Source organism: Cherax quadricarinatus, chromosome 72 (assembly GCF_038502225.1).
Source record: "Cherax quadricarinatus isolate ZL_2023a chromosome 72, ASM3850222v1, whole genome shotgun sequence".
Taxonomy (NCBI): Eukaryota; Metazoa; Arthropoda; class Malacostraca; order Decapoda; family Parastacidae; genus Cherax; species Cherax quadricarinatus.
Genome location: NC_091363.1, coordinates 6,285,342 through 6,309,708, shown reverse-complemented (window position 1 = coordinate 6,309,708; position 24,367 = coordinate 6,285,342). Strand labels below are relative to the sequence as shown.

Here is a 24,367-nt window from a genome sequence, read left to right as displayed (position 1 = left end):
TGCTCAGTTTAATAGAATGAAGTTTGTTACCGAGCAGAGTTGACCAACGTTGTTGCCAACGGGTGTGAAGGTGGGTAGCTATTACAGCCAAATAGTCCAGAAATGGAACACCTCTATATGAAACTGGTAGGTCATGTACTGCTGACCGCGCAGCAGTGTCTGCCTGTTCATTGCCCTGTACGTCAACATGACCAGGGACCCAACAAAGGGTAAGTCATTGAAACTGATAAAATAACGAAGACAATGAACATCGCTTTGATCTTGCAAAGATGGGGCATTTACTTCTGCATATGTGCTCTCAACTGGTGAAGACTGAAAAGCCCCAAGACAATCAAACCCTTGATGAATGGGATCAATCAAATTTGGAACTAATTGCTGGAGAGGTTGAAGAATATAGCTGGGTCACCATAGTCCGGTTAAGATTAGGGCAGAATGAAGGCAAAGAATGGTTTGTCTCAGCTCTCCATGAAAGACAGGATGGAGTTTCAAAGATTCAGGCAGTTATGACTAGCAACTTTCAGGGAGGCTTCCAGGACCTTTGGCAATCAAACACAAAACCCCAGAAATTTGACCATATCCTATTCAGGAATATGGGAACCATACAGGTAAAGAGCAGTATAAAGAATGAGGGCATGTGTGGATAAAGGAAAAGAAATTAATTGAAGAATAAGATTTATTTAATATTGAGCTTCATACAAGACTATACAGTACAACTAGTTTATTACAAAAAATAACATATGCAATAACCTTACCTCTATGGAAGTGCAACAATGAGAATGCTTTAACAAAAGTGGTGTACAATGAAGTTCGTGAGATTCTTTTAAGAGGGGTGAAGTAAAAAAATATCGCATCTACTTTGCTAAAATAATAATTTAACATTTTACATTTCCTGCTAGCATATTTATAAATTAAGTTGGTTTACTTTGATCTAAACAACACAACAAAGAAGTTTGGCGAGTAAAATTAAAAAAACTATAAACTAATCAAAATCACAAGTGTTTTAACAATTTATCTTAATTAAAAATATATAAAAGCTGATCAGTATCTTTGAGAAAGAAGAGAAAGGATGAAAAAATTACTGTCCACCCAACAACAGTACCCACAACAAAACAATACTGAATACAACAAGAACATCCATCAAGATTAAGCATTTACAATAAATTGTTTAAAATTGTGGTTAACAGTTCAGCAAATTAACAAAACTATAAATATGGGTAAAGTTTTATACCGTACTAGTGCAACAGCTAAATCTATTCTAAACAGCTTCCAAATAGAGGAATATTTAATAGACATAAGAGACTCACTGGTGATGAACTCTTGAGAATTCAGGTTTTCATTTATATAAAAAAATTTAGATTTAATTCATGCATGATAACTGAATAAGAGTGTGCAAGGGGCTAGTAACCCTTCGCTTGTATAAATTACTAAATTTTGTAAGGAAAACTCTTGGTTTTCTTTTTCGGTCATCCTGCATCGGTGGGATGTGGCCGGTTCGTTGAAAGAAACCCGAATAAAATTACTTGGGTCACCTGCTTAATATTAATAAACAAAATTGGTCCCTACATTATATATTTTTCCAAAATGTGCACCATTCTAGGGACAAGTACAAGAACCAAGAGATTTTAAAATCTAGACAATCAACTGTATCCTCTAAATTAGATGATGTTCATATGTAGTGCAGTGTTCTTTTGATCTCTTTCTTAAAGTAATCCTATTAAATCCTCTTAGCATAATAGATTTTATCAATTTATATTCTCATTTGGAAGATCAATTTTGTAAATACTGAGAAAATAGTTAGCAAAACTTAACATGATCTTTTAAGTTACAGGCAAATTGTTCAAGCTTGAAAAAGTCATATGTACTAAAACATTTTATCACTAGCAACATGAATGTTCAATGCACTTCTATCATCTCGCATAGCTACAGTATAACCCCAAACTTACAAGCAAGTTCATTTAGGCACAGGTACACACAAGTACAATTATCGTACATAGTAACAAATGTGTAAATTACCTACAATAACCCAAAAAAGTCAAAGTGACTTACTCTATTCTCGGTGTCTCACTTGCAAACAAATTTTGTATAGAAAAACAATAGTACAAAGAATATTTCAGACATTTGTACCATTTCTCAATGGTAACATACTGTAATAATATGGCAAGTTCACACAAGTTATAGCCCTAAACTCAAATAATATACCATTTTAATTGGCTTTTAAGTGTGTAACTTGTGGGGTTTGCAAGTTAAAGACCTTCCTATATTTGGATTTTTTTTAATTTGCATGCGAGAACATGGCCCATTCAAAAAATTAAATTACACATAAATGGAACCATCTAAAATACCGTGATCAAAATAATTACAAATTACAACCACAGATCCTTAACCTTGTAAGCACTAAAATTGCATGAGGAAAACAACTCTGTGAAGTGAAAAAAATAATAGTGAGAAGGTGGGGGGGTTTGGCTAATTAAGCTTGCAAAATGGAGATATGGGATAGTTTGACTGCAAAAAGTTAAATGTTAAAGCTGAGTTTATAATCCAAGCTTTTATATTTTCATTTGGTTTCCTACCCCCCCAAATGATTTACAGGGTTGTTCTGAGTAAACTTTCCCAATACTGCAAGTAATGACCCTATCTATGCTTAAATACTAGATAGAATTTTCCAGTTTTTAATCTTGCATGCTGGTTTAGCAATCACATGTAATCCACAGAAAATATGGGTGAGAATATTCATTTTGCTGTAGCAAAACTTTTCTGCACCTATAATCCATGCCAATCAAAGGCAGAAAAATGTACATTAAACATTTTACTATAGAATTTAAAGCTGTCAACTCTGTACATACTATAAAACTTCTAAAGCCAATTATATCCTTTTGACATAACCTATAAGGCCACTAGAACATACCTAACATTACAGTGATTTTTTTACACCTGCAATATAATCACAGTCATTACTTCCACTAGTAAATATAACTTTTCAGGAGTAATCATATAAACCTACTTGTATATTCAAGCCTTTTATTTCCTGTTGTACCCCATCCATTGCTATTTATCAACTTCACTCATCCTTTTGATCACCTTTCTTAATATCTTCAGAATCTTTGACAATAGATCCATTTGCTTCCTTCATCTTGCTCTCATCTTCATTTGCAGTCAATTCTTTTCCTTCTTGATTGTCAGTACTCTTCGTTTTAACAAACCAGATTTCATTGCGCCTTCCAAATAACTTAAAGGGTGGATCATATCCTGCAACGTAGTACTGATTGAAGTTCACTCCAATTTCTCCATTTTTCTTTATTGCCTCTGCAAGTTCTTTAGCTTCTTTTATTATAACCTCATCATTGGTATATCCTCCAAAACGCCTGAAAATAATTTGTTCTATTATTACCATGAAGAGTTAAAGCATCTGGAAGACATCAGAGGTTAGGAGGTTGAGAGTGGACATGTCAGAAGATGTGTCGAGATATTTGTGGAAAGAAAGCTTATCTATGGAGACTAAAAGGGTAATGTACCAGATTAACAGTGGTACCAACACAGGGCAAGCTATGGGTTTAAAACATTGTAGAGGCAGCAGCTAGCAGCAGTGAATAGTATGTGGAGAATTCACAGCAAAAATATTAGAAAACTGCTTGGTATTACCAAAGGTATAATTCAGAGGGCGGAAGAAGGGTTACTGAAGTGGTTTGGACATCTATAGCATGGAGCAGAATGGGAGGACTAAAGAGGATGTATAAATCTAGGGGAGGAAGGAAGGAGGGTTATGGGTCATTCCAGGAAGGGTTGGGAGGGAGGGTATAAAGGTTTTTAGTGCTAGGTGCTTGAGCATCCAGCTGACTTCTGTGAGCAAGTTAAATCAGAGAGCAAAGGAGTAAATTTTATGCCTTTACATGCTGTTGGAGTGTGAATAAAACATTAAGGGAATGAGGGGAATTTGAATCATGTCTGTAAACTTATGGCAAAACAACTCACTGAATAATAGTGAATGTGTTGCTTAGGTTTTTTTTTTCTTTTCTTTTTTGGTCGCCTTACTTCCATGGGAGACAACCAGTATATTTACTTTTTTTTTTTTTTTAACAAGTCGGCCATCTCCCACTGCGGCAGGGTGACCCAAAAAGAAAAAAATCCCCAAAAAGAAAATACTGTCATCATTCAACACTTTCACCACACTCGCACAATCACTTTTTTGCAGAGGTGCTCAGAACAACAGTTTAGAAGCATATACGTATAAAGATACACAACATATCCCTCCAAACTGCTAATATTTACATGTATATAAAAACCAAACATACCTTGTAAGAACTGTTAATTCTGGACGTTCCTCAATGAAGATAGTCTTGTCAGCTGCAGGTGGTGGAATCTGTTGATGTTCCTCAGGCACTAAGAATCCCATAGTGAAAGTGGACTCGCATGCTGGTCCAGCTCCTGGCACTACATAAGTTGTCACAGGAGAGGTCATGTCCATTCTGATGTCTAGAAAAAAAAATGCAAGGAAATTAATAAACTTTGTTTTTTCTTACTCTAAAGACCAAAAATAAAAAATTAAATATTTAGCACTTACTGTATTTTGTAAATACTGTAGCGTGAAATTTATTTATTAAATACAATACTCATAATATACTACACTAGTCATTGCCAACGAGGAAGTTATACTCTAGGTTTGACTACTGCCCACAGGATGGGTATGAGGGTGCTTAATAAAGATACGTATTAAACTATTAACTACTCACTAGGATCATTCTTGCCAGCGATATAATTGAAGAGGGCACGAAACATAGGACTGACTAGTTCTTGCTGACTCAAGCCTGCCATTGTAATACACGCCCACTTCCTGGCTGGATATATGCGCTCTTCATAAACCTGTGTATAAACAGTTGAAAATTAACAAAATCCAATGGATATACTGTACAAGGCATTTCTTGGATCAATGAGGAATACAGATTTGTGAATTAGATAAGTAATGACAAATGCTATTCATGATACAGTAATCACCACTGCAAAAGTACCAAACTGTTACAAAAACCCAACTTCAAATCAAATCCAACTGTATTATGAAAGTCAAAAATTGCTATTCACAGGTTTCTAATAAACCTAATTATATAAACTATTAAGTACAGTAGTTTCAAGTTCATTTACACCTGCCCAAAATGCTTAACATAATAAGGGGGCTTTCTATAAAGTAGTCCGTACATGTCAGGGCGAGGGATAAGAATAAAATATATAAATTATGAGGGAATGGTGGAGGGGGAAGAGATATGGGTGAACAACTGTGGAGGGGGGAAGAGATTGGGGGAAATTATGGAGGGGTGCTGTGGAGGGGGAAGAACTGTGGAGGGAGAAGAGGAATGGGGGGGAAGAATTGTGGAGGGAGAAGAGGAATGGGGGGGGAAGAATTGTGGAGGGAGAAGAGGTATGAGGGGAAGAATTGTGGAGGGAGAAGAGGTATGGGGGAAAGAATTGTGGAGGGAGAAGAGGTATGGGGGGGAAGAATTGTGGAGGGAGAAGAGGTATGGGGGGGAAGAATTGTGGAGGGAGAAGAGGTATGGGGGGGAAGAATTGTGGAGGGAGAAGAGGTATGGGGGGGAAGAATTGTGGAGGGAGAAGAGGTATGGGGGGGAAGATTTGTGGAGGGAGAAGAGGTATGTGGGGAAGAATTGTGGAGGGAGAAGAGGTATGGGGGAAAGAATTGTGGAGGGAGAAGAGGTATGGGGGGAAGAATTGTGGAGGGAGAAGAGGTATGGGGGGAAGAATTGTGGAGGGTGAAGAGGTATGGGGGGGAAGAATTGTGGAGGGAGAAGAGGTATGGGGGGGAAGAATTGTGGAGGGAGAAGAGGTATGGGGGGAAGAATTGTGGGAGAAGAGGTATGGGGGGAAGAATTGTGGAGGGAGAAGAGGTATGGGGGGGGAAGAATTGTGGAGGGAGAAGAGGTATGGGGGGGGGAAGAATTGTGGAGGGAGAAGAGGTATGGGGGGGAAGAATTGTGGAGGGAGAAGAGGTATGGGGGGGGAAGAATTGTGGAGGGAGAAGAGGTATGGGGGGGGAAGAATTGTGGAGGGAGAAGAGGTATGGGGGGAAGAATTGTGGAGGGAGAAGAGGTATGGGGGGAAGAATTGTGGAGGGAGAAGAGGTATGGGGGGAAGAATTGTGGAGGGAGAAGAGGTATGGGGGGAAGAATTGTGGAGGGAGAAGAGGTATGGGGGGAAGAATTGTGGAGGGTGAAGAGGTATGGGGGGGGAAGAATTGTGGAGGGTGAAGAGGTATGGGGGGGGAAGAATTGTGGAGGGTGAAGAGGTATGGGGGGGAAGAATTGTGGAGGGAGAAGAGAGATGGGGGGAAGAATTGTGGAGGGAGAAGAGATATGGGGGGAAGAATTGTGGAGGGAGAAGAGATATGGGGGGAGAAGAATTGTGGAGGGAGAAGAGATATGGGGGGGAAGAATTGTGGAGGGAGAAGAGATAGAATTGTTAAGGGAGAAGAGATATGGGGGGAAGAATTGTGGAGGGAGAAGAGGTATGGGGGGAAGAATTGTGGGGGGAAGAATTGTGGAGGGAGAAGAGATATGGGGGGGGGGAGAATTGTGGAGGGAGAAGAGATATGGGGGGAAGAATTGTGGAGGGAGAAGAGGTATGGGGGGGAAGAATTGTGGTGGGAGAAGAGGTATGGGGGGAAGAATTGTGGAGGGAGAAGAGGTATGGGGGGTAGAATTGTGGAGGGAGAAGAGATATGGGGGGTAGAATTGTGGAGGGAGAAGAGATATGGGGGGAAGAATTGTGGAGGAAGAGATATGGGGGGGGAAGAATTGTGGAGGGAGAAGAGATATTACCTGGAGTTTACCTGGAGAGAGTTCCGGGGGTCAACGCCCCCGCGGCCCGGTCTGTGACCAGGCCTCCTGGTGGATCAGAGCCTGATCAACCAGGCTGTTGCTGCTGGCTGCACGCAAACCAACATACGAGCCACAGCCCGGCTGATCCGGAACTGACTTTAGGTGCTTGTCCAGTGCCAGCTTGAAGACTGCCAGGGGTCTGTTGGTAATCCCCCTTATGTGTGCTGGGAGGCAGTTGAACAGTCTCGGGCCCCTGACACTTATTGTATGGTCTCTTAACGTGCTAGTGACACCCCTGCTTTTCATTGGGGGGATGGTGCATCGTCTGCCAAGTCTTTTGCTTTCGTAGTGGGTGATTTTCGTGTGCAAGTTCGGTACTAGTCCCTCTAGGATATGGGGGGAAGAACTGTGGAGGGAGAAGAGGTATGGGGGGAAGAATTGTGGAGGGAGAAGAGGTATGGGGGAAAGAATTGTGGAGGGAGAAGAGGTATGGGGGAAAGAATTGTGGAGGGAGCAGAGGTATGGGGGGGGAAGAATTGTGGAGGGAGCAGAGATATGGGGGGGGAAGAATTATTGAGGGAGAAGAGATATGGGGGGAAAGAATTATGGAGGGAGAAGAGATATGGGGGGAAAGAATTATGGAGGGAGGAGAGATATGGGGGGAAAGAATTATGGAGGGAGGAGAGATATGGTGGGAAGAATTATGGAGGGAGAAGAGATATGGGGGGAAGAATTATGGAGGGAGAAGAGATATGGGGGGAAAGAATTATGGAGGGAGGAGAGATATGGGGGGGGGGGGAAGAATTATAGAGGGAGAAGAGATATGGGCGGAAGAATTGTGGAGGGAGAAAAGATATGGAGAAATTACAGAAGGGAACAATGGGAAAAAGGGGAAGGTGAGAAAAGACACTGCTGAGAGTAGAATCAAGTAATCCTGACAATTTTCCACGTGTGAAAAACCTGAAATACTGGGGGTTAACCACTTAAAGACAAACAAATGCAGCATACAATATACTTGCATCTCTCTCAGCCATGACAGTATATGGTGCCATTTCTACATCACCAAAGGCAGCACGAATCCCCTTCAGGATTCCAGCCATCTTGTCCTGCGGGTAAACATATTAAGGTTAGGTTAGGTTCGTCAGGAAACAGAACAAGTGTTCCCTGACGCGGGTCTTAGTCAGATGACCTGCTGCTGGAGCTTTTGGTCATCTGACAGAGGCCTTCCCCTGGCTTACCGGTCCACCCCTTTAAAAATTATGGTTATATTTATAACATTAACACTTACAAATGGTTACTATTATCCTTTCTTTGTTATGTACTACACTTTCTGAACTTATTTCTTGCAATATTTCATTAACACTTTAGGTCTGGTCCTAGACCAGTTCTAAAGTTTAATGTTGGGACCAGTCATTCAGCTCGATTTAACACAAGACAACATTCGTACACTTTACCCCACTGTCAGCTCCATCTAACATCACCCCCCTCCCCTTGTTACTTTCAATTCAATTTTCTCTAAGGGTCACAATTCCCCTCAAGGAAGGTTCCTTGATGTTGGTGAGGGGCTCTTGATTTAGGGAATTAGATCTGTGCTCCAGTTCCCCGAATTAAGCCTGAATGCCTTCCACATCCCCCCCAGGCGCTGTATAATCCTCCGGGTTTAGCGCTTCCCCCTTGATTATAATAATAATAAGGGTCACAATGTGGGGTTTACAGGTTTTGGGTATTGTGTGGTTTACATGTTATAAAATACTAATTACAGAAGGGGCCACTAGGACGCCTAGCATGGCTAGGCATTTCAGGCAGACTTAGATTAATTCTTAACTTTAAATCCTTACAGATTATGGTATTAAGGCTAAGTGACTACATCATAATTTGTGAGTTTAACAATGTGAATGCTTTTGTTTTGGCACAATACAAACGTCTATATTGGAGTATCAGACAAACTTATGACTAGTTAGGATTTATTATTTTAAGATTAAGATTAGTATTTCTGGGTTTATAGTCAGTGGGTGAGTGAGTAATTGCGAACCACCAGGTGGTTATCATGTAGTTAGTTGTCGGGGTGTATCAGGGAGATATGTTTTCTAACTGTAGTTCTGAAAGTGATGAATGTGTCTGCAGTTTTAGAGTTTTCAGGTAGGGTGTTCCATATTTTAGGCCCTTTGAAATACATTGATTTTTTGTAAAGGTTCAGTCGAACACGGGGAATGTCAAAGATGTTTGTGTCTGGTGATATGCCTGTGGATCCTGTCACAACTATCAAGAAAGCGTTTTAGGTCAAGGTTAATATTGGAATTTATGGTCCTGTAGATATAGATTGCACAGTAGTAAGTGTGGAGTAAGTTTAGATCTATGAAGAGTGGGGGGGGGGAGTTGCCAGGGATGGGATTTAGTGATTATTCTTACTGGGGCTGTTTATTGGGTTATTATTGGCTTTAGGTGTGTTGCTGCAGTTGAACCCCAAGCACAGATAGCATAGGTGAGGTATGGATATATAAGTGAATGGTATAGTGTGAGAAGGGCAGTTTGCGGCACGTAGTATCGTATCTTGGAGAGGATCCCCACCGTTTTGGATACTTTTTTTGTTATGTGTTGGATATGGGTGCTGAAATTTAGGTTGTTGTCGAGGTATAGGCCAAGGAATTTGCCCTCATTATGTCTGGCAATTAGAGTGTTGTCGATCTTAATGTTAAGTTGCGCAAAACCTGCTCTGCTACCAAACATAATATAGTAGGTTTTCCAAAGATATACCGATGAATATGGCCCAAAAGCCCTTGGTAGAAATTTTCAAGAGAGCGCACTCTATACATAGTCTGAGTACCTGTTCATTACCTTTGATAACATGGCCAACGCATAAACCTACTTTACATCCTTGTACCCTGTCAGTCCTCCTGATGTTTTGAACCGCAGGGTTAACCATAGAAAAAAAAATGCACTATGACAAAGATCAGTCTAAATAAAAAAAAAAGGGGGCCTACCATAGCCTGTGCTCAGGACAGGAACAGGAAGATAGCAAGAGTGAAGAATGAGGACTCGAGCTCAACAAAATGCCTCACCATTCCTCTTCTCCCCACACACCTGTTGCTCTTCGCATGCATTAGTAAATACCTTAATCCGCAAAGCATTAACAAAAAAAATATTCGAGGAAATTATACAAGATCATCTGCGGATCCATATTCCAGGGATTCAACTTTAACGGGACAATATTCTACAACTTGCTAAGTAAAATAAAGACAGTTGCCCCGGTGGGGAGCATATTTGAGTCCTCCTACTGCCTCCCAGACAGGCGCCTGACCAAGGGCTTATGATCTCCCCGTCAACCACTACTCAGAGTAACGAAAGAGCTGGTCTCAACAGAATTTACGCATTATAGCAAGGCACTTTACATTATAATCATGGGGAAGCGCTAAACCCGTAGGATTATACAGCGCCTGTTGAGGGGGGGAATGGAAGGCATTCAGGGAACTGGAGCACAGACCCAATTCCCTAGATCAAGAGCCTCTCACCAACGTCAAGGAACCTCCCTTCGGGAAAAAGACACTTTACAAACTTTAAATTACTACTAAACATATTTTAACCTATTATTGTTTGATAAGGCATCTGTTAAAGGAAAACAAATCAATTCCTTTGATACAAAAAAAAATATCTTAGCCCTCGTTTAGAAGAAAAACAAAGTGCTGGTAGTGTCTTCTAAGTGCAATTACATTACTATAACGAGTGACGACGCTAACATACGATATGAAATTCATAAGGCCGAGTTGTATGACCCACAAGGGTTATATAACTAATAACCTGGCTTACAGGTGATTACAGTGGTTGGGTACATTATGACAAATTGTCAATATAACTTTAAAGACAATTACCTATGTACTAATCATGTACCTTTACCTCTGATATATATCAACAAACTCTTTCACAATACAGAAGCTATGGGAGTCAAACTGCAACAAAGTTAACTGTATATTAACTCTACGTTAGTAACTGACTTATTCAACAACTAATATTGAAGTGTGTGTGGGACTGAACTGATGCCACAATCATAACACGTAATATTTAGCCATTTATATACATTTTAACTTGCTCATGATAGTTAAATTTCGAATAATTACGTAAACGATACTGCACAAGGCTTCGTGATGACTATGCAACTGGTTAACTGATCCATTAGTGTACATACACGCAATTGTTTTTAGCTTAGTGTATATATACACAGTTTATTTTTAAATTCCTATTTAAGGGACCAGAGTTAGGGTACAAATTAATTACAGCCTTAGTGACAGCGTGCAGTTATAAGATTTACATCATTCAAGCAAATGATTAGCGACTAATCCACTAGAACTGTTATCTATTCTATTATAAATTTCCAGTTGTCGGCAATCAAGGTCCGGTTGAATCAGGTTTGCAACATGATACGCTATGGTTTAAACACGTTCACTTGAGAATAAACATATATGTACTAAGAATTACCTAACAGATTAATGACAAAAATAGGGTAACAGAACACTGTGGACATGTTATGTCACAGTATCAAAATCTGAGAGAAAACCTACGTAGTATAAGCACTAAGTACCACATGTATCCATGGCTGCATTAATTCTTAACCAAAACATCGTTTGTCTGCTCTTTAATATTCTTGACTTTTTGCCAAAACAATTAATTTAAGCTGCACTACAGCTAACATCTCTGGTACCCATCTACCTTCCCCATCAACCATGAAATAAGTCTAGACAAAATACTTTTGATTGACGTTGCTTCAAAGTATCAGTTCTGGACAGATGGGCAGGTAGAGGGCAGCAGCACCACCAGATTTAGAATTTTGCCAGCAACGACTGTGCACACGGTGGAACATTTCCCGTGGGAGTAAATATTGCTCCTTATAACTTTTGAATGTTTAAAAAATAATTACAAAAAACAGAGGTGCTCGGCCAGGGGAGTTTGAACAAGCCTGAGTCAGATACCAGTGGGCGTGTGTATGCATATATTACCACATGTAGGATACATACTCTTGGAGGAAAGCCCGCGCCCGCGCACGCGCGCGCACATTTCTGACTGTAACTGGACTGAAAGTTAAAAAGGTATTCCATGTATTTTTACAACACGTCATGCATACGGGCAACCATGTATTTTTCTTCCATTCCTGCTAAGTCTGCCTGTCTTCAGTTACATCAACATTTTCCCTACTCTACTTCCTAGCCTCTAGGTGGTTTTTCATTTTTACACAGATCCTAAGTAAACTTGTACGAACTTTTTTCTTTCTCCTAGTAATTTATTTATTTTTATTTATTTAGAAATTTTAGCATACATACAGAGGTACAAAAAAAATACAGGTAAGAGCAGCATGCCAAAGCCACTTATATGCATAGCATTACGGGCTGGCTTAAAATTAACTTAAGATTAACTAAGCAATGATGAAATCATTATAACTATAAAGCACAAATGAGTATTACAAAGACAGGTCATATGGTTGCATGCATTGCTGTTCATTCAGTAGAATGGAGTATTCTGTTAGGTAGTGTATTTAAAAAAAATAAAGTTAGATTGGGTCCTAGGTTTAACATTTATGTGATATAATTGTGAGTAACATTTTGGATATACAATTTATATGGTTCAGTTATTCAGTATTTATTTGGTTTTGAGTAAGTGAACTTTGAGAAGAGACTTGAATTTATAAACAGGTAGTGTTTCTTTTATATTTACAGGTAATGAATTCCAGATTTTAGGGCCTTTTATGTGCATTGAGTTTTTGCATAGCGTGAGATGGACACGAGGAACATCAAAGAGTGATCTGTGCCTTGTGTTATGGTCATGTGTCCTGTTGAGGTTGGCAAGATGATGTTTGAGGGGAGGGTTAATATCAGAGTTAAGTGTTCTATGTATGTAATAGGTGCAATAATAAGTATGGATGTTTTGTATGGTGAGTAGGTTGAGTGTTTTGAATATTGGTGGAGTGTGTTGCCTGTAGTGAGAATTTATCATCATTCTAACTGCAGCCTTTTGTTGGGTAATTAGTGGTCTGAGATGGTTAATTGTTGTTGAGCCCCATGCACAAATTCCATAGGTGAGATAGGGGTAAATAAGAGTGATAAAGGGCCAGGAGGGCTGACTGTGGAACATAGTACCGTATCTTCGATAGTATGCCTACAGTCTTGGAAATTTTCTTAGAAATTTGTTGTATATGTGTATGAAATTTGAGTATTATCGAGGTGGATTCCTAAGAATTTTCCCTCTGTTAGCTTTGTGATAGGTGATCCGTTTATCGTTATGTTAAGAGGTACATCTGTAGCTCTGTTACCAAACTGAATGAAGTAGGTTTTGTCAATGTTTAGTGTAAGTTTGTTAGTCCTCATCCTGGTAGATATTTTCTGTAATTCAGTGTTTACAGTATTGGCTAGCGTGACTGGGCTCGGGTGAGAGAAGACGTATGTAGTGTCATCTGCAAAAAGTGTGGGTTTGAGTAATTGCGAAGCATTTGGTAGGTCATTTATGTATAGGAGAAAGAGAAGAGGGTCAAGGACACTTCCCTGTGGGACACCAACTGTAATTGGTTGTGCGGAAGAGCTTGCCCCATTTGCGTAAACATATTGGCTTCTGTTGCCGAGGTAAGACTTGAGGTAGTTGAGGGAGTGCCCTCTAATACCATAGTGTGACAATTTTACGTGGAGCAAGTCATGGTCAACTGTATCAAAAGCTTTACGTAAGTCAATGAAGATCCCCAGTGGGACTTCTTTTTTTCTCTATTGCAGTGTATATATGTTCTAGCATGTGTATAATAGCATCATTAGTATTTTTATTAGGCCTGAATCCAAATTGGCAGGGGTTGAGAATGTTTTGGGAGATGAGGTAGGAGTAGATTCGTTTATGAATTAATTTTTCGAAGATTTTTGAGAGGGGGTGTAAATTGGATATTGGCCTATAGTTATTCAACTCTGTTTGGTCTCCTCCTTTATGGATCGGGGTGACCCTTGCTATTTTGAGAACTGTAGGGAAGGTGGAGGATTCAATGGATTTGTTAAAGAGTGTTGCAATGATTGGTGATAGTACTTGTGACGCTTTTTGTATATAAAGGGTGGTAAGGTATTTAAATCTCCTGCCTTGTTTTTCAGTGCGTTGATAATAATAACACCACTACATCCCACTGACACAGCTAACAAGATAAACGACTTCTTCTCAACCATAGGATCTAATCTCGCCAGTAAAATCCCACATACCAATGCCCATGCCGGGGACTACCTAGATGGGATTATTATTATTATAATCAAAAAGAAGCGCTAAGCCACAAGGACTATACAGCTACCTAGATGGGAATTTCCCTAATTCCTTCTATCTTGCACCAACTGAGCCCATGGAAGTCACCGAGATTATAAAGTCACTTAAAAATAACTCGGGGAATCTGTCTCATGTCCCACCATTACTGTACAAGCGAGCGGCGCCCATGTCCTTTCGCATGCTATTTCATTACTTTTTAACAAGTCACTAGAGACTAGCACCTTCCCGAAACTACTCAAGATGGCAAGGGTTACACCAATACATAAAGGTGGTGACCCTACAGACTTAAACAACTATAGGCCAATATCTAACTTACCATTGCTATCCAAAATCTTTGAGAAACTCGTGCACAGGAGACTGTATTCATTTATAACGGCTCAAAACATACTCAACCCCTGCCAATTTGGATTCAGGAAAAATAAAAGCACTAATGATGCAATCATAAAAATGCTAGATCTGTTGTACACAGCATTGGAAAATAAGGAATATCCACTAGGAATTTTTATTGACCTAAGAAAAGCTTTTGACACAGTAGACCACGACATCCTACTCCACAAACTTGATCATTACGGTATAAGAGGCCATGCACTTGCTTATTTCAAATCTTACATTACTAATAGGTATCAGTATGTCACCATTAAAGACACAGCATCAGCAACACGGCCAATTGATACTGGAGTTCCGCAGGGAAGTGTCCTTGGTCCCCTGCTCTTCCTCATATACATCAATGACCTTCCAAACGTATCCCAACACCTGAAACCCATTCTCTTTGCTGACGACACGACTTATGTCATCTCTCACCCTAATCTTGCCACCCTCAACACCATTGTGAATGAGGAGCTGATCAAAATATCGACTTGGATGACAGCCAATAAACTTACGCTTAACACTGACAAAACCTACTATATTATGTTTGGTAGCAGAGCAGGAGATGCACAAATTAACATTAAGATTGACAACACGCTAATTACCAGAAATAATGGGGGCAAATTCCTAGGCTTATACCTTGACAACAACCTGAATTTCAGCACCCATATCCAGCATATAACCAAAAAAGTATCCAAAACGGTTGGGATCCTCTCCAAGATACGATACTACGTGCCGCAAAATGCCCTTCTCACACTATACCACTCATTTATCCATACCTCACCTATGCTATTTGTGCTTGGGGATCAACTGCAGCAACACACCTAAAGCCAATAATAACCCAACAAAAAGCTACAGTAAGAATAATCACTAAATCCCATCCCTGGCAACACACCCCCCCCACTCTTCATAGACCTAAACTTACTCCCTGTTCAGTACATCCACACTTACTACTGTGCAATCTACATCTACAGGGCCTTAAACTCTAATATCAACCTTGACCTAAAACGCTTTTTTGATAGTTGTGACAGAACCCACAGGCATAACACCAGACACAAACATCTCTACGACATTCCCCGTGTCCGACTAAACCTTTACAAAAATTCAATGTATGTCAAAGGCCCTAAAATCTGGAATACCCTACCTGAGAACTCTAGAACTGCAGACACATTCATCACCTTCAAAACTACCATTAGAAAACATCTTATCTCCCTGATACACCCCGTCAACTAACTACACGAATACCACCTGGTGGTTCACACTTACACTTTCACTCACTCATTTGACCATAAACAGAAATATTAATCTCAATCTTAAAATAATGAATCCTGTGATACTCCAATACTGAAACTATGTACTGTGCCAAAACAAAAGCATTCACATTGCTAAACTCACAAACTAGTATTTAGTCACTTAGCCATAATACCAACTTACCTCATAATTTGTAGTATTTTACAATTAAGAATAAAACTAAGTCTGCCCGAAATGCCTAGCCATGCTAAGCGTTCTAGTGGTACACTCTGTAATCACTATTTTACAACATGTAAACCACACAATAACCAAATTTCTGTAAAATCAACATTGTAATCCTTATAGAGAATAAACTTCGTATGGGTTAGTCGGAGCTAGGAACAGTGTTCGGGTAGTTGCCAGTGAGGTAGTCATTTGGTGGGGTATCTGAGCTTGGGATTTTATTGGCAAGGTTTTGACCTATAGTGGAGAAGAAATCATTGAGTCTGTTTGCTGTTTCTGTTGATGGGAGTTGGGGTTCATCTGGTTTTGCTAATTTTATTTCGCTATGTCGTGATATCTTTTTTGTTCCCAGAATTTCTGATAGGGTCTTCCAGGTCTTTTTTATATCACCTCGTAAGTTGGATAATCTGTTCTCATAATACAATTTTTTTGCCCTTCTTATCAGGCTGGTTAGGATTGACGAGTAACGTTTTGTTTGGTCTCTGGTTATGTGACCCATTCTGTACTGTTTTTCATATCGGTGTTTTGTATTTATGGATTTGAGAATGCTGGGTGTTAGCCAGGGACTGTTCAGCCTCTTAGCTGTCATCTGTTTAGTTTTTTTAGGGCAGTGCTTGTTATAAAGGTATTGGGTCTTTTTTAGAAAATTATTAAAACATTCGTCAATATCTGTATAGATTTCTAGCTCAGTGTGCCAGTCAATGTTTGTTACTGCTGTTGTAAAGTTATTAATGGCTGCCTCATTGTGAAGTCTGAAGGTGACTTTAGTAGTGTCTTGGGGTATTTTACCAAGAGTTATGAGGAAAGTAGGGTAGTGGTCTGTGGTATTATCTGTAATTATGCCTGATTTTAAAGGGGATATGGTGTTGGTCCAGATGTGGTCAAGTAGGGAAACACTAGTCTCTAACTCTTGTAGGTTTTGTTACTGTTGGTAGCAACATGCAGTTACTCATTGTGTTTGTGAATTCAGTAACGTGTGGGTCCTGGTCTTGCATGAGATTTATACTGAAGTCACCTGAGAGTAGTAAGTGATCTTTGTTCATGCGTGCATCAGTTATCATACTTCCTAGGTTTTGACTAAATTGGCTAATGTTTGATTGTGGAACTCTGTAGATGTTTATCACTGAGAGGTTTTTGTAGGTATTTGGATTTGAATTTAGCTATTATATATTCCCCATGTTCATCCCTTGTGCAAGTAATAGTGATACATTCTAGTTGGTCTGAGTAGTATATAGCAGTGCCACCCCCTTGTTGGTCTGGCCTACAGTTGTGTATGGCTGTGTAACCAGGAATGGCATAGACATCTGTAGTATCAGGCTTTAGCCAGGTTTCAGTTAGTGTAATGATGGACATATTGGCATGCAAGGAATTTAGTAATGCTAGGAGGTCATCATAATGCTTGCTTAAAGATCTGATATTGTAGTTAAAGATAGTTATGTTGTTGTTGGCTCTGAGAAGTGCCTTTGATTGTTCTGCTGTGTAGTAATTACAGTAACTGTTTGAATCATTTAAGTCCTTAAATAAGAGGTTGGTATCAGGATCAATGCTTGTAATCATAAGATTTGTAGTGAATCTATAGTTAGAATTAAGTAAAAAATAAAGTAAATATTCTAAAGCTAAAAAAAAATAGCACCTGAATTAACAAATGTAAAAATAATGAGCTAAGGTAGTTTTTTAAAGCTAAAATAAAGGAGACAATATAAAAGGGACTAAAATAATTTGTGGTGAACAAATAAAGTGATGATCAAATAATGGAGCTTGGGAATATGATGGTAAGTAGTACTTTAAAGGTAATTCTTTAAAGTTAGAATTATAATATAAAATTATAATATAAAAGGGACTAATATAAGTTGTGGTGAACAATAAAGTGGTAATCAAATAAATGAGCTTTGGAGTATAATGACAAAATAGTGAACTTATTAACTTTAGCACCTGAGAATAGCACCTTGATTATTTTAACAATTGTGAATATATGAGCTAAGGTAGTTATATAAAGCTAAAATAAAGGAAAAAAATATATATATAAGGGACTACAATTAAGTAATGGTAAACAAGTTAAATGGACAGATAGTCACTATGAAATAATATTGGTTTAGGAGTAAGATCTGATTTGTAATATTAAATAAGTTGAGCAGTTTATTGCACAATAAAAAGTAAAAAAAAAATTAGGTAGTTGGTACTAGCTAGCAAAAGATAGTTTTGGTACTTGCAAAAAAAGTAATTGGAATATACACTAATTGCACACACAATAAAAAGTGACTAAAAAACAAGTAGTGGTAAACAAAATTAAATGGACAGGTAAGAACAATGAATAATATTAATTTGGAGTAAGATTTGACTTGTAACATAAAATTATGAGCAATTAATAGCAGTAAGAAAAGTAAAAAAGTATTGGAGGTAGTTAGCATTAGCTTGTGATGAAAAAATAATAAAAATAATAATGCACAATATAATAGTAAGGACCTCTCTCTCCAGGTAAACTCCAGGTACACTATATGCACCACACGTATATATGTATTAAGGGCACTTATCTAATCTGTTACAGAAATGACAGCTTTTCTAAGGAAGGTAGAGAAATCGTGTTCGTTTGAGATGGTATATTGTTGTCCTGTTGATGTTTTCCTTACTAGTATTTTCCCATCTCGCGTGAAACACTGAGGTATTTTGTTTTCCTGTTTCTCAGCCTGAACAGAAGGTTTTGACGTTTTCTTGTTAGACACTCATTTATGTACACTCCATTTTTCATTGTAATTGCTGATTTAATTAGGTCCTTTCTTTTATCGTATGAATGAAGTCTGATCATTATACTGTGTTTACTTCCTGGTTTTCCTAACAAACATGTTTCTTTGATTTCATTGTTTTGCACAATGACTTGTACGTGGTCCTGTATTATCCTGACAGCAGTTGGTGAATAAAACATACAACACTTTATTGCCGAAAAGTTTCGTCTGCATTACAGGCTTCAACTGAATACTGGCGAACATAACAGGAGACTGTAGACGTAGTTTTGAGGTGATCAGTCCCTATTGCACGGGAGAAACTGTTTAGCAATAAAAATACCAGTGTTGCACACGTCTTATTCATCAAGTTAATGGTATTGTATACATCAACATGAATAATACGGCTAGTTAACATTTATTCCCGTAATGGTTAAGTATTGTTATTCAGGAAAGAAGAATTTCCTAACGCGGGTCTCAGTCAGATGACCTACGTAGTATAAGCACTAAGTACCACATGTATCCATGGCTGCATTAATTCTTAACCAAAACATCGTTTGTCTGCTCTTTAATATTATAGCTTTTGGTCATCTGACCGAGCCCTTCCACTGGCTTACCAGTTCACCCCTTTAAAAAATTATGGCCATAGTTATAAGTATTTAGTCTATCTTTAATCTGTACTAGTAATAACGTATGGATATTGTAGAAAATCAAATTTACTTGGATGTAACTCTTAAGATACTTACCAGTAAATGGTAACAAAGATAATTATTTTTTATCAAAGTTACAGAGACAAGTAGGAATTTTAGGACATCTAGGTCACAAAAAAAATGTCCCTCTACGATACCTATCATAAATATCTCTCCACAAGTCACTCTGGACCTATATTAATTTCAAATGAAATATACATCACCAGGAATTCTGGTAAAAACATTAATATAAATATATGGCCTGTATATTAAAATTAATAAATGATTACATATACACATTTAGGTAACAGAAGGCGAATTTATAATAATAAGACTCGCCAATTAGTCTGGAGATTACAGTGTTATACCAACCCCCTGCCTAAATATGAAGAAAATACTGGCCAGAATCTCAACATAAATAGACGACTTAGCTGGGGTTCTGAAGCTGTCCTGTCCAACTGCTTAATGCTCACGTTAAGCAGGACTGCAAATCCAACAATTTCGGCTCCTATTCGAGAGGTTTTAAGCCCAATATAACCCCATGAGCGACGAAAATTTATGCACATTTCATTAGCGTGCCTGTACCACATTCAAAACCATGGCGTCCCTTCCCCAGCGACGCTCACCCATCGCTGGCTCTTATTTATTTACGAATTAATTTTTATTGCCTACAATATAGGCCATCAATTTACATATAAAATACTGTATTTCCGGAAAATATATACAGTATTTTCCACACACATTACATCGAAATCAGCCTCATCTCTAATAGAGTTTCATTTTGTCTCGAGTTTCCGAAAAAAATTACAACTTTTCCTTTAAGCTTAACGCCGAAGATTTAGTTTTTAACAGTAACTAATTAGGCAAATCTTCGATAGGTTAAAGTTTTATTTTGTACCAAAACTATCCTAAAAAACAAAATCAACCTGGTTAAAATATACGTAATGTAAAATACCTTAATTTACTTTTCCAAGAATTTGCATAACTTATCTTTTTCCGGGAAGGAAGGGATTAAGAAGTCACCTAATTTATATTTTAGATATTTGCCAATTGCTAGTGCTTAGTACCCAAGTGTATTATTATCCAGCGTGTGAATTTAAATATGCATACGCGGGTCGAACACTATGTATACCTAATGTTTGAATTTATTATTAATAATAAATTTTACAAGTACATGGTATACAGGCCTAGTTGACATCAATGACATCTACTATATAGAAAGCCCCTTGTTATGCAGAGCATTTCGGGCAACTTAGGTAAATTTTGTCACAGGATGCGACCCACACCAGTCCACTAACACCCAGGTACCCATCTGACTGATGGGTGAACAGGGACAGGTGTCTTATGGAAACACGTCCTAAGGTTTCCAGCCGTACCGGGGATCGATCCCTGAACCTCAATGTGTGAGCTGAGTGCGCTAGCGATCGAGCTGTTAATATAGTATGGCACATTCTAATTTGTTTGCCTAGCATTAATGAGAAACTGTTTTCACCACGTACAGTACCTGTGATCAATATCTCTGCAGCTCTGCCAGGAGATGGCACACTGATGGAAGGCATCAAACAGAATCTCTTTCCAGGCAACAATAAAATATGAGGAATCATTATTAGTAAATGAAACTGGTACAATAAATATCACGATCACTTGATGGTCAGGTCTTCCCACTAGGTAAAGTTATGAAATTTTGGGAAAGCCCAATACAAATAAATTTACTTTATTCAGCCTAAAATAACTATATACATATTGTGTGTCATACTAATCAAGCCTCCAGGGGAATGATTTTTAGTATTGCTAGACCTATTCCAACTGTGAATTTCTCTAGTTTATGATTATAATAGGTATGTGATCTTTAATGTTACAAGTTCAGTAGAAAGTAAAGTCCTTGAAGAATATAAACTAACAATCAGTACTGAAAACTCCTGTGCCAGAATTTAGGATAATTGACCCTCAACCGAAGTAGTATTACGGATTTCATGGAGATATTTCAGGCGACAATTATCCAGTCACAAAAACTATAATACACCATTCAACTCAAGATTATCGAGAACAGGAAAAAAAAAGACGAACATACCACATCATCATCTGTAGCCCAACTGGCAGGTTGAGGATAATCTGTATCCTTGACTGTCATATTTCCTGTCCCTGACAACTACCTCGTAATGTGAATGGTTACATTATTACACCAGGGAAATTCTTGGGTATCATCTGCCTCCGACAGAATGTAATCAAGCAGAATCGCTAATCAAGCAGAATCGCAAACTTCAATGATGTTAAACATGATGCAATTATGTCCAGCGAAACTAGAAACGCATCAAGTGAAGCTCATCTTGACCAACACTTGAGAAATGCAAATTGCATTTATGAGAGAGCACTAAACCTGAAGAGGTTATACAGTGCCTGGAGGAAAAAAAAACAATTAGGTTTGATCTAAGGGTACATAATAGGCCCAATTCTGAGTCAAAGAGTCCTTCCTCACCGGGGTAAAATGTGGTACGTATAAAGATGACAACCACGACCAGTGTAATATAAACATCAGATAATCCCACAGGAAACCTGTTGGTAAAGAGGTTTATACATGGGTATGGGTACCACGAAAGGGAGAAACCTTCCCCAGACATGACTTGCAACATTCACAATTACAAACTGACCTCACCAAATTTATAATAATTACTAAAACTTCTGAAGCACAACCTGTCTGATTTCTTTGTCGGTTCCACTTTGTCAACATTATTATATTCACAAGGAAGCGCTAAATCCGTAGGAATCATACACCTAGGAATGGGAGGTAATCAGAGTGATTCGAGGAGGATGAAAGGTAGTTCCAGTACCTCTAATCAAAAGCCCTCTACCAGCATCACGGTAGCTCCTCCCTTGAAGGGAACATGGTACACAGATGATAACTAGCTTCAGGGTAAACATGTGCAACTTTATAATTATTAAGATACATATCTAAAAACTTTCGAACTTTGCACGTGTAATCTATACATCGGTAAGCGTTATATACCTAGTGATACACCAGGTCTACTTAATAATGACAAAATAGAGCGTAAACTTACATTATATTATGAGTTTTGTGAGCAGAGGACAGGATGTGGTGGTAACAAGGACACTGGAAGCTGGTGGTTCTGATGTGCCTCTGCACTAGGTTGATAAGACTATCCAATGGAGTACTGTATTATTCTATACTACGATGATGGAAGACAAAAGCATCTATACAAAAATACTTTCTTACAGTAAGTGTGATTTTTTCCTAGTGTGATGAAATTCAAGGAGGAAGCTTATTACCACATGTGTACTTGTACAACAGATTCACAATTTCCTCACCAACTTTTTCTCATAAAAGTTTATCATAGGATTTTAAGATTTTTGTAGGAACAAAATCTAGCTAGGTCTCCCTCTCATATTCCATCACACAGGATGGATTTCACAGTATTGATAAAAAAAATGTGTAACTGGGGAAAAAAAGGCATATGCCAAAAGTTTATGCCATGGTAATACATGCCAGTCACGTGATTAAGGGGAGCGATCAGTACTGAATAAAACAGTAAGACACAGGGTTAAGCAGTTTAAGTACGGTGTGACCTTGTGGTATCAAGGTCATGGTGTAATGAAGTCGTTATGCGGGTTTTAGGGATTATTATTATTATTATAATCAAGGGGAAGCGCTAAACCCGGAGGATTATACAGCGCCTGGGGGGGATGTGGAAGGCATTCAGGCTTAATTCGGGGAACTGGAGCACAGATCCAATTCCCTAAATCAAGAGCCCCTCACCAACATCAAGGAACCTTCCTTGAGGGGGGGGTTTTAGGGAACATTTATAGAATTTCCGTATGATCAACACTCGCATCACCAAATTCTGACTCCTAGCTTATGCTGAGTTGGGAAGTAACTTCGACATAACGTTCCATACTTTGTAATTATCAATACTTGTCACCCAGAGTTGCTGCTGTGCTACCAAGACTTACACCACTTAATTAACAAACCCACAAATCTACAAATCAAATTATGTGTGTGTTGCTTTTTATTGCAGTATAAAGTTCACTAGAAATCAATTTTTGGGTTAATTTCAGCAGCCACTGCGTATAAATTGCTTTAAGTGCAGGGCAGCAGACTGGCTAGCTGCTACAAGATCAAAGCCGCTCTCTTGTTTATGTGGTAACTAACAATAACCACATTATGCTGGCATAAGCCGGGGATATAATGCAATCATGCATACTCGTGGTCTAAGATCCAGAACAGTCTCAATGTGCACAGACCGCAACCCCTTCCGGCAAGCCCAAAAGGACGAAAGTTTTTGGTACAAGATGAAATTGTCGGACATCGGCTGCAATAAGCTGTTTTCAGTGGTAATTTATTCAGATACTGACAGAATAATCAGTGACTAAAAAAGCTGAACCATAACACTAAATAATAAAGCAATAAAATTGTAGTATAATAAACGTTACGTCATCAGACTTGGAATTGCAATATACACATCCAGAACACGAACGAAAACTTCACACAAATATTCGTCAAACATAAATGTTTATCCACAGCTCACCTCCTGGTGTTGGTTACTGTGTCGGCAATTCCCAAAGCCCCAACGTCACGGGAAGACGATAACAGTCTCCGGTGCTCCAGCACTCCCTGTCTCCCCAATAACCAGCCAGACTAACGTTATGAACTATGAACTCGCACGCCCTCCCTTCACCTCGGGCGAGTCACTACTGATGGTGGTGTCAGACAGAACAACCCGTGAGACACACGTGGCCAATCACAAAGGTTTGTTGTGTGGTGTTAGGGTGGACTAGTGACGCCATGCACTCCTCTGCTTCCCACTGGCTCCAAGACTTGTAGCGTCATGCACTCACTAGCTTCCTATTAGCGCCAGGAGTCATGATGTCATATCCTCCAGAGCATCCTATTAGCTCACAGGTTCATGACGTCATACACTATCTAACCTCCTATTGGTTATAGGATATCTGACGTCTTAGTCCTTCGTTTTCCATTTGGTTTTATTTAAGGGGAGTCATCGCTATCTTAGTGCCACGG

The 24,367-nt window shown here is 38.9% G+C and overlaps 1 protein-coding gene across 4 annotated transcripts; it reads right to left on the bottom strand.

Moving 5' to 3' along the window:
* Positions 1-659: 659 nt before the first annotated feature.
* On the bottom strand, positions 660-24,099 carry LOC128701370 (heme-binding protein 1). Of its 4 annotated transcripts, none has more exons than XM_053795078.2 (5): positions 23,877-24,099; positions 7,837-7,927; positions 4,728-4,857; positions 4,290-4,470; positions 660-3,362 (listed from the first exon to the last, which is right to left on the bottom strand). In XM_053795078.2, the coding sequence occupies exons 2-5, from the start codon at positions 7,840-7,842 to the stop codon at positions 3,059-3,061; spliced, it is 621 nt and encodes a 206-aa protein (XP_053651053.1). In that variant the 5' UTR covers positions 7,843-7,927; positions 23,877-24,099; the 3' UTR covers positions 660-3,058. The 4 variants fall into 4 exon arrangements, with proteins under 4 accessions (XP_053651053.1, XP_053651052.1, XP_069956446.1 ...); XM_053795077.2 differs by having other exon boundaries at positions 7,841-7,927; positions 23,877-24,094; XM_070100345.1 differs by lacking the exon at positions 23,877-24,099 and adding an exon at positions 22,392-22,414 and having other exon boundaries at positions 7,841-7,927.
* Between the last annotated feature and the right edge of the window lie 268 nt (positions 24,100-24,367).

Excerpts from the sequence above, each read along its gene's own strand:
- LOC128701370 (XM_053795077.2), bottom strand. The coding sequence starts at position 7,921 with ATGGCTGGAATCCTGAAGGGGATTCGTGCTGCCTTTGGTGATGTAGAA. Across the intron at positions 4,858-7,840 it reads CTGTCATGGCTGAGAGAGAT|GTTTATGAAGAGCGCATATA; the intron begins GCAAGTATATTG and ends GTTTATACACAG. Across the intron at positions 3,363-4,289 it reads GAATTAACAGTTCTTACAAG|GCGTTTTGGAGGATATACCA; the intron begins GTATGTTTGGTT and ends AATTATTTTCAG.